The sequence below is a fragment of the Physeter macrocephalus genome, chromosome 14 (genome assembly GCF_002837175.3).
Source record: "Physeter macrocephalus isolate SW-GA chromosome 14, ASM283717v5, whole genome shotgun sequence".
Classification (NCBI taxonomy): domain Eukaryota; kingdom Metazoa; phylum Chordata; class Mammalia; order Artiodactyla; family Physeteridae; genus Physeter; species Physeter macrocephalus.
This window is the reverse complement of record NC_041227.1, coordinates 91,768,161-91,779,765: the sequence shown is the minus strand read 5'-3', so window position 1 is coordinate 91,779,765 and position 11,605 is coordinate 91,768,161. Positions and strand designations below refer to the sequence as shown.

The 11,605-nt window shown below is 35.1% G+C and overlaps 1 protein-coding gene across 1 annotated transcript in view; it reads right to left on the bottom strand.

Moving 5' to 3' along the window:
• Window positions 1-1,889: 1,889 nt before the first annotated feature.
• SPATA22 (spermatogenesis associated 22) overlaps window positions 1,890-11,605 on the bottom strand; it is an 18,024-nt gene continuing 8,308 nt past the window's right edge. The window contains exons 6-9 of the mRNA XM_055090939.1: window positions 9,687-10,029; window positions 6,901-7,027; window positions 4,900-4,997; window positions 1,890-2,081 (exon numbers count right to left, since the gene is read on the bottom strand). Coding sequence (XP_054946914.1) covers window positions 1,890-2,081; window positions 4,900-4,997; window positions 6,901-7,027; window positions 9,687-10,029 — 760 coding nt within the window. The remainder of the gene's footprint in view (window positions 2,082-4,899; window positions 4,998-6,900; window positions 7,028-9,686; window positions 10,030-11,605) is intronic.

Below are 11,605 nucleotides of genomic sequence, written 5' to 3'. Positions count from 1 at the left end.
AATCCCACTACTGGGCATATACCCTGAGAGAACCATAATTCAAAAAGAGTCATGTACCAAAATTTTCATTGCAGGTCTATTTACAATAGCCAGGACATGGAAGCAACCTAAGTGTCCATCGACAGATGAATGGATAAAGAAGATGTGGCACATATATACAATGGAATATTACTCAGCCATGAAAAGAAATGAAATTGAAGTATTTGTAGTGAGGTGGGTGGACCTAGAGTCTGTCATACAGAGTGAAGTAAATCAGAAAAACAAATACCGTATGCTAACACATATATATGGAATCAAGGGGAAAAAAAGGGTCATGAAGAACCTAGGGGCAAGATGGGAGTAAAGACACAGACCTACTAGAGAATGGACTTGAGGATATGGGGAGGGGGAAGTGTAAGCTGTGACAAAGAGAGTGTGATGGACATATATACACTACCAAATGTAAAACAGATAGCTAGTGGGAAGCAGCCGCATAGCACAGGGAGATCAGCTCTCAGTGCTTTGTGACCACCTAGAGGGGTGGGATAGGTAAGGTGGGAGGGAGGGAGACTCAAGAGGGAAGAGATATGGGGACATATGTATATGTATAGCTGATTCGCTTTGTTATAAAGCAGAAACTAACACACCATTGTCAATCATGTGCATCAGCCACCCTGGAGGTGAGTCCTCCTAAGAGATCCCAAGCCAGAGCTGCCTAGCCAGGCCACTTATGAAATCCTGGCCCACTGAAACTGTGAGAGATAATAAATGCTTGTCATTTAAAGCCACTAATTTGGTGAGTAATTGGTTATGCAACGATAACTATAATAATATATGTTTAAGGCTCTATAATATTTGATAAAACTATCCTCTATTGTTCTTTTTCAGAGTTCTCCTGACTATTCTCATTTTTTGATATCTATAACCTTTAGTATTCATTTGGCTAATGTGTGTGTGTGGTTTGTATACATACATACAGAAAGAAATTATAAATTAATTTTAGAAAAATCAACATCTTTGTCTTCCTATCCAAGAAAATGATTTATTTTTCCATTTGTCCAAGTCTTCTTTTGTGTCCTTCATTAGTATGTATTTTAAAGTTTTGTTCATATACTTTCCACATTTATCACTTAGTATTGGTTAGTCTTAGATATTTTTTTAAATGATATCTTTATCCATTTCACACTCTAATGGTTTGGGTCATATAAATAACACCTATTGATGACTTCTCCATATTAAGTTTTCTATTTTAGTGCCTTACCAAATTATCTCATTTTACAGTAGTTTCTTGGTTGATTTTCTTAGGTTTTCCATATATACAATTATATCATCTACCAATAGCAGTAATTATTATACCCCAAATATTTCTCTTTTGTCTAATGTATTCTATGGGTCCCAGAATATAAATACCATAAATTCAGAGATTTTTGTTACTTTGTAACCTGCTTTGTTAACAAATAAGCACATGAAATAGTGCTTGGCACAGAGTATATATGCCCACTAAATATTTGAAGTAATTAAATGAACTGCATGGACTAGGAGCTCCAGTATAAGGCACCCTGACCTTGTTCCTGACTTTAGTGTGAATGCCTCTATATTTCCCCATTAAGCTTGATGTTGGCTTTTAGGCTGACTCAAATGTACTATTATCCCATGTTAAATAAGTATGTGCCTATTCTTACTATATTGAGCATTTTTATCTGAAATGGTTTTTTAATTTTAGCAAATGCACCATTTTTATAATAACAATAAAATTATTTTTCAAAAATTCTTTCCACATTGAAAAGGATTTAAATATTTTAATTCAACAAGTGAAATACAGAAGAACAGTAGCCATAAAACCATGGAGATGGTAATTTAAACAAGAACAGAAAAATGCTTAATTTATTCTATTTAAACTTCATCACTACTTAAATTTCATTCATTACATTAGTATAATATCTCATTTCAGCATCTACAATTTTAACAAATGCTTGGAAAGTTTTTTGTTCAGAAACAGATGCTGGTCTGACAGAAACACATTTAAAAATATTCTTTTTCTGGTCATAGTTTCCAACACACCTATGAACTCGGCCTCTAATCAGTCTTGGAAGTTCACGATCCTGTTTTTAAAAAAATAAATATCAATAAAGTTATTTATTACATCATTTGAATTTCAATTTTTTAAACTAATAATATGATCAACTAAATATGAATCACTCCAAAATGCTGTAATTCCCTTACCTCATTTAGGGCCCCACTGCAACAAGACCATAATAGCTAGTCATAAATGGGTGCCCTGACACAGAAGACCTTCACTTGGGTAGGGCTTCTTACAAGCTAGTGAGCTGCTTCTTCTTAAAAGACTGAATAATTCCCAATATAATGGCACATGAATATTCACTTCTATTAGACTTCCAGAGTTCCACTTTCAGTAGATGACAGACTAGGCAGTTCAGACCAACTTTCCCACTAAAAACAACTAGAACACCTGGATAGAATATTTATTTAAAAATATCCTCATAGACACCAGAGGGATAAAAGGCAGTGAGGAGTTACAGAGACCCCATCTGGGAGAGGACAGGAGTCCAGAATGGGGCCTGATATTTGGGGATGCTTTACCCCCTGAGGTATCTGCTAATTACAGTCAAGGCAATTTGAGAGTCTAAGAGACTGAGCAGAGCTTCTGACAGCTCATAGGGCTAGGAGAAAAAATGGACTCCAGGGTCCCCCAAAGAAAAGAGATTCTGGTACCCCACCCCCACCCCAGGCTTAGGGTTGGGAGACTCAAAAGGGTTGTGCCCTAATGGGACTAGTAAGCCAGAAAAAGACCAGCCAGCTCCAAATCCTCTCAGTCATGAATAAAATTATTCTGAGATTTCTTTCGCTAAACAGTCATAAAAAGCACTAATTATAAAGGAAAATGTTGATAATTGCTAAAGGACCATATTAAAGTGAAGATTTTCTTTTCCTCAAAAGCCACTACTAAGACTGAAAAAGCAAACCACAGAGTATGAGAAGACATTTGCAATGTACATAATAGACAAAGAACTTGTACTCAGAATAGTTTTTTCAAAAACTCCTATAAATCAATAAGGAAAAAAATAATTCAACAGAAAAAAATTAAAGAGGCCTGAACAGATTTTTCGAAAGAAGATATCTAAATGGCCAGTAAATATCAAAAGTGCTGAACCTCATTAGTCACCAGGGAATTGGAGAGAAATGAGATAGCACTAAACTTACCCGCTAGAATGGCTAAAATAAAAAACACTGACTACTAAATGTTGATAAGAATGCAGAGAAACTACAACTCTCCTATGCTGATTGTGAGTACGTAAACTGTTACAACCCTTTGGAAAATTCTTTGGCAATAACTACTGTATTAGAACATACAAATGCACTACAATTCAGCAATTTTACTTCTAGGTATATACCCAACAGAAGGGCATGCATGTGTACAACAAGAGACATATATAAGAATGTTCACAGAGTATTATTCATAATAAAAAAAAAACAGGAAACAACCAAGATGCCCACCAACAGTAGAACAGAAAACTAAATTGTGATATATTCATACAAAAGAATATTGTATATAGAAATATAAATAAATGAACTTTAGCTACATGCAACAACACAGATGAATCTTACAAACATTGTGTTGAATGAAAGAAACCAGACATAAAACAAGACGTACCACATATAAAGTTCAAAAACAGGCAGAATTAATTTATGATATTAAAAGTCACAATAGTGGTTACTTGTAGGCAGAAAACAAGAGGGAGTGAATGGGAAGAGGCACAAGGATGCTAGGGTGATAGCAATGTTCTATTTCTTAACCTTGGTAATGTTCACTTTGTGATACCTTCATAGAGTTGTACAGTTATGATTTGTGCATTTTTCTGTATATGTTATATTTTAATAAAAGTTTTTTTAAAAAACTTATCAGACTAGAGAAAAATAATAAGCTTTCAAGATATTATAAAAATTAATAACATGACAGCTACTATTTCTTGATCATCTGCTATGTGTCAGATGCTATACATTCATATATTTTATTATCTAGTCTCCAAAACAATCTTTCAAAGTAGGAATTAGTCTCCCCAATTTACAGATTAAAAAACTGATGCTCAAGAAGTTTAAGGAGCTCAGTCAAGGTCATACAGCTAATAAATGGTGAAGTACAAATTGGAATCCAAGTGTGATTTCAGAATTAAGCCCAATTTCAGAATTAATGCCAAACTCTTTTACAAAGTATGTAAGTCTTATAAGTTTTCCAGCCCCCTTTGTTACCAAGCCTCTTCCCTACGTCCCAGCCCACTCTCTCTGCATTCCCCCAAGTTCATAACCACTACCCTTACCCCCATCACTTATTAACTCTACATTCCGGTAATTGTAAACTACTTGCAGTTTCCTGAACAATCCAGGCTCTATCTGAGCTTCATGTCTTTATATGTGCTGCTCCCTCACCTTAGAATGTGTTCCTTCAACCTCTTCCCCCACCTCCCAACACTTTGGCTTAATTCATTAGACCTTAAATATCTAAGACAAGACTATATTCTTCAAAAATCTTTCCCTGATCTGACCCATCCTCCCTATCTACTTCTGTAGCACCCTGCACACACCGCTTGTCATACCATTTATCATACCACAGTGTAACATTTCTGTCTTTCTACCTGAGATTATAAACTCTTTGAGAGAAACAGCCATTTACCACTTTTATTCCACTTTGTATCCCCTGCATGCAGCACAGCGCCTGGCACATAGTAGCCCTCCATTTTAGTTGAACAAATAAATGATTTTAATATCATAATTAAAACCAAACAAAATGTTGAAAGTACCACTAAATCATTAACAGAATTTCTACTACAGTTGAATTATAGCCTGCATTTGTATGTTTTTGTTGGCATAGGCTTTGCAAAGAATACTTAAACAGATACTCACTATTTCATAAAATACACAAGGCAGAGTATTTTTCCCATCTCTCAGAAGAAAAGTCTTTGAACAATATGGGCCAGGTGTAACAGCTGAATCGAGAACAGCTAAGCAACATTGAAACAGAGGGGGAAAAAATCAGTGTTGGTAAAATGCAAATGAAGTTTAACAAAGAGAAGTTGATATTTAAATAGCTATTCCCACACCAACCTCTCATAATTTTGTTTATACATTAATAAGAAAACATCTTAAGAGGGAAAGATATTTCTGAAACTGTTTTATTCTAAGGAAAGCAAAATTTCTGGCCCTCTCCAACCTAGCATCAGGTTATATGACAAAGTTTATACAACTGACAATAGCTGGCCATCTGAAGCTTTTTTCTTTGAATGTGTTTGATGGAGTGATTAAATCCTCAGACCAATCTACTACATTATAGTAAACGAAATACACAAGTATAACAAATAAACATCATGGTTTAATGAAAAAAAAAGCATTGAATTAGAATCAGAAGTCATGCAATTGAGTCTGTTTTTCAACTTACTAAATTGAACAACTGTTTAACCTCTTTCAAATCTGTTTCATCTATAAAATTCAAATGATAATTCATGTTTATCTCAAGAAATTACTATCAAATGAGACCACTATTCATTCCTTTAATAACCATCTATTAGGTACTGATAGTGAACATTTGTTATTTTGACGTCAGCCTCCATTTCCCCTAATACCCAGATTTTCCTTTAGGAAATCTCTCCTATGCCATTCTTAGCCATATGATTTGGATGGGATTTGTCCCCACCCCTAGACCCAGGAGTAACCTGAGACTGATGTAAGCCAGTCAGTGTACCCCCTTCCTCAGCTACAGAGCTCAGGGTTGCAGTGATGGGCTTGTTGCCCAGTTAGAAATGATGATATGCAAGGGGTCATTTGCTAGTTTCTGGGAAAGAGCAACCAGAAGAAACTATCAAAGAATGTGACTGTGGTATAAGGAGGAATGTGTGGTATAGAGAATTTTGATAATCTTCTTAATGTTATAAGGGAAGAGTCAGAAGCTGCTGGAGAGACCATAATTGGAGCCTCAGGATGAAGCCAACACTAACAGTATAGAAAGATGGCTAAATCTCAAAAACATAATGCTGGATGAAGATGTAAATGCTATATTTTAAAACACATAAAACAGTAAATAAATATATATAAATTTATGAAATCAGATGTATAGAGTAAAATTATAAAAGCATGGAAAGGAAAGATACCATAGTGATTATCTCTAGAGAAGAAGAAAAATGGATAGCGGTTTTCAAAGATATCTATAACATAGGTAGGTGGATATTTATTCTCTGTATTTTTCTGTATGTTTAAAATATTTCATAATTTAAATTAAATATTTTATTTAACCTATGGAAAGAAATATGTTTTGAATCTCTACTTCTTGTTTATCTCTTCAGTCTAAGTAAAATTAAATTCCAGAAACATTTTACAAAACTCTCCTCCCTTTTAAATATTAATTTAGAAAACAGGCTAATTGTAGGGTGTTTACTCATATCAGTAAAGGATTCTTCACAAATGTTCTTTTAGAATATGTGATTTATAATTTAACTTATATACAAAATTACTACTGGATTTAGTGTAATATAGTAGAAAGAACACTCTATTGAGAATAAGACTTGGGGTCTAGATCCATTTCTGCTGCTAACTAGCATTATGATTTTTAGTCAAGTCTATTTTAATTATTTGCCCCATTTCCTTACCTACCTCAAGGGTTGGGTTAGATTACTTTAAAGAATCTTTCCATTTTTGACATTATGAATTAGAATTCTTCTACCATGAATAATCAAATACATCTTATGTCACACAAATCTATGACAGATACAGGAACTGAAGAAAATCCTAATAAACCATAATCTCCTTTTATAAAATTTTATTTTTCTTTAAGATCCCCTAGGTATTCCTATTAACATTCAAAATTATTGTCCAAATGGTATTACTGAAGTATTTTTGAAGTAGTACACCTACCTAATATTTCAAAAAGAAGTACAGTTTTCTGTGCATGTTCACACCAGTACTTCATGCTTTCAATAACTGCAGATATAATTCTTAAAGAATTCTCTTTCTCCTTAAGCTTTAACTGATACGATGCTTCCTTTTGAAAAAATGAAAACATAGCATTAGAAAAACCTGTCATTTTTTTTGTCATACTCATTCATTTTTCTACGTAAAGATTCTAGGTCCTTATAATAGGCAAATGTGTAAAATATGTTAAAAGACTATGTAAAATATGTAAAAGGAACTATTGACAATTTTAGTACAGTTACTGCCCTAAATTAAAGGCATCATTAGTACTTTATAAAGGAGAAACTAGAATGCACTTGGAGAAAATTAATCAAGAGGATTATTTTTTTTCTTTTTATCTGTTTTATATGGGCATTTATTCACTCATTCATTTGTCGATTCTTTGAATATTTTTAAAGCATCATGTGCCAATCCTGTGATAAACACAGGTGAGTAAAACACAATTCCTTTCCCTAATGTGCTCACACTCTAAGAGGGAACCCAGACACATTCATTCATTCCAAAAGTATTTACTGGCACCTACTATGTGCCAAACATAGCTAATGAGGAAACAGTACTGAACAAAACAGACAATCTATCTACCTTCAGAGACTGTACAGTCTAATAGGGGATTCAGAAAATAATTAAATATAGAATGTCAGGAATTGCTATATCCTATGCATTAAAAAAAAAACAGGGTAAAAGGATAAAAAGAGACAGGGATTATTATTTTAAATAGGTTGCTGAGTGAGGACTTAGCGAACAGCAAGTGTAAAGGCCTTGAGATGGGAATGTGTTTGGCATTTTTAAAGATCAACTAAAAGGGTGGAATGGCCAAGATGGCAGAGTAGGAAGACCCTGAGCCCACCTCCTCCCATGGGCACACCGAAATTACAACTATTTATAGAGCAATTATTGATGAGAAAAACCAGAAGACTAGCAGATAAGAAATTCTACAACTAAAGATATAAAGAAAGAACCACAACAAGACTGGTAGGAGGGAAGATACAAGGTATAGTCAAGACCCAAACCCCCAGGGTGGGCAACCCACAAATGGGAGGTTAACTGCAATCACAGAGGACCAGGACCTGGCCTCGCCCACCAGCCTGTTGGACCAGAACTGGCATGTCTCAGGCCAAGAAAGTAGGCAGGCCTACAAGAAAGAAAGAGGAAGGAAGGCAGGGAGGGAGGGAGGAAAAGAAAGCCTGATGACATAAGGTCATACAAAAATAAAAGTTGAACTAATTAACTAAAATTTTAAAAGATCAACTAAGAACACAGTGTGCTAAGACACTAATTTTGGGGGAGGGGGCATATCCAAGAACACTTGATGGAACATTTTTTTCCAACTATAATTACCTTCCCTCCTCTTCCCATTCCTAACGAAGATATGAATGCTTCCTGTTGAGGATTACTGCCATAATGAGCCACTGTTACTAAGGTGACTATCATATCATTCTTGTGTACAAGGAAACAAGGTTGAGAACCACTGTGGAACTTGCTGTATTAGTCAGATTTCCAGAAAAAAAAATTTACCCCAGATGGCTTGTTGAAAAAACTGCTTACAGGTGTACGGGCAGAATAAACATAGGGTACTTAAGCACTCAAAGACTAACAACAAGAAGAAACTTCTACCACTCCTAGGCTGAAAGGACAAGAGGAGGAAATAAAATTACCAAGCCTGTGAAGTCTGGACTTACGGGGGGGCTACATCATGCAGGGACACAGCTACCACCTGAGACACAACATTTAAGCAGGGGGAGAATGGGAAAACCCAACCTCTCTCTCTACCCTGTGATGTCCTGCCTGGGACTTCCACTCCCACTGGATGACTCCTAACAGAAGCCAGCTAATGTATCCCAGAATGATGCACTATGTAGGACCATTCAGCCTTCCAGAACACAGACAAGGGCAGAGGATAAAGAATCTATTAGACCAGTGTGGCGAGCAAGGGAAGATAGCAAACAGCCAGCACATATATGAAAGACATTTACAAAGAATGACTAGAGTGAGAGGTGGAGAGAGGAAATAAGGCTGAGGCACAGGTATGGGGAAAATATAAACCAAAGCAGAGTCATATTAGAGTGCATTTAGAGAATTGTGAAGAGTCTGAAATGGCTGGAGCATTGAAGAATTAGTGAAATATGGAATACGAAGCTGTAAAAGTAAATAAGACCAGATTATAGAGCAGAAGTCAGCAAACTACGGCCTGCAAGCCAAATCTAATCTGCTGTGTTTTTTGGGTAAATTTTCATTGGAACTCAGCCACACCAATTAATTTATGAATTATCTATGGCTGCTTTTAAGGTACAACAGCAGAGTTGAGTGGTATAGTTGAGTACTTGCAAGAGAGACAATATGGCCCATAAAGCCAAAAATATTTACTATCTAACCCTTTACAGAAAAAGTTTGCTGACCCCTATTAAAAAAAAAGTGACATATGAAGAACTTGAAGAATTTCTGCAAGCAATGCATAAACTATCATCATCTCAATAATTAGCAAACAGCGAAATTCAGAACCTGGTAGGAAATTCTAAAGCAATTCTGAAAAGAAGCAGCCATTCACAACCTCTAAGAAAATATTTTGGACACTAACATATATCTACACCAATAGAACTGGGTATTTGTGCTAATCAAGTAATGTATACCAGGCGAGTGATTTCAAATGCTCTTATCTCTGTAATTTTCTAAATACTTATCTCATTTTTTAAATGTAAATACAAAAATGCAAATAATATTTAAAAGTTTACCTTGAGGGTGTTTTCTTCTGGAAAACCATCCAACATTTTTTTCTTAAATTGATTTTGTTGAAAATTGGGCTTAAATGCCTGTAATGCACTGTTTTTGTCTAGACTTCTCATTGTGGAGCCAGATATTTGTGACGAATGTGTTTGTGTGAGTACTTCACTTTCTCTTTGGTGAGATAAGTTAGTAGATTCAGATACTCTTAATTGTTTCCGTTGTTGACCTCCCAAATTCACTGGACATGAATTTATTCCATTATTTGTCATTAGATTTGTTCTTCTGCACTGAGGCTTAAAATCATTTCTATCCCAAGTTTTTAAAGTGGTATTTTTGTTGCCATCTCTGTAGCTGAAATAGTTTTGTTTTTTAAATTAGTATTAATTTTGTTTCTATATACTTTTTCTTAAGTGAAAGAAAATTATTAATGAAAATTTGCATTTACATGGTAATTTGTGGTTTATAAACTACTTTGTAATTACTGACCAGTTAGAAATTCCAAATACATCATCACAACAACCCTACAATATATTATACCTCTCCTGGTGAGGAAACTGAGTCTTGAGGAGGAAGTAACTTGCCCAAAGTCATATAGCAAGTTACTGACAATCCAAAACCCAGAGAATCCTCGTCTCCCAACTCAAAGTCCAGTGCCATAGAGTATATTTCTAAATTATACAAGCCTTCATATGACAGTGGTTATGAACCCTCAGGGGCCACGGCAGTGAAAGCGCCGAGTCCTAATCACCGGACCACCAGGGAACTCCCTGCTTCCTTTTTTATACATTTAGTTTTTAATTTTCTACAAAGTAAAATTTTCAAAAGTTAAACTATTGCTCGTCAGTGATTTTAAATCACAAGGAAAATAGATATAGACAGGGTAGATAGCTGTTTGATTAGAAATTTTGTACTTTTACTGTGTAGCTTAAAAACCCTACTTATGAATATGTTTCAGCATTTTACTAGCTACATTAACCTAAGTGAGCCGTACCAGTTCATCAGAACATGATGTTAATGAGGCCAAAATCAAAAGTATAATTTCTGAGCAGCCTAGTTAAGAGTCTCACAGGGAAAAACTAGTCTAAGTCACAAATGCTTATTTCTGAATAATTTTCCTAAAAATACCACAAGTACCACAAGAGGGCAAACAATGCAACCCATACCTTGTTAGGTAAAATAATCCAAGAAAAAGTCTAGGTTGCCTAGACCAGATTATATGGGACCTGAGCTTGTATAATTCAGGGAGCTTTTGTAAGTAAATTAGGTACAAAATTCAGTATGAAAATAATGAGAAAAGAAATCACCACAAATAATTTAAAATTATCTTAAGTTGATAAATACCACAAACATCACAATATCCAGGAAAAACTTATTATCATTAAGTAATTGCCTAATACACCTCCATAAAATTTTTTCCTACATTAATCACCTCTTCATATGGCAACAATTTTATATTCAACAGAGAGAACAGAAACATAATTTTCTCCTTCCTCATGGCTGTGGAAATTACTTTTATTTTCATAGTTTAGGAAAGTTTCTTTTAGCTTTACAACTCCTTATTGGTAACAACGCATCTGCAACTTTCTCCAATGTTTTTGTTCAGGAGGTGCTCCTAGCCTGGGGAAATGCCTTGATATTTCTGTTTAAAAATTAATTAATTAATGGCTATCTCTGGATCAGTGTGACTATGAATAACTTTCTTCCATTTACTTTTTTTTCTAGAATGATTATATTATTTTTATAATAAGAACAGTAGGCTATTATAGAAAAAAAAGAATACTTTATCTTCCCTTAAAAACAATTTATTGGGCTTCCCTGGTGGCGCAGTGGTTGAGAGTCCGCCTGCCGATGCAGGGGACACGGGTTCGTGCCCCGGTCCGGGAAGATCCCACATGCTGCGGAGCGGCTGGGCCCGTGAGCCATGGCC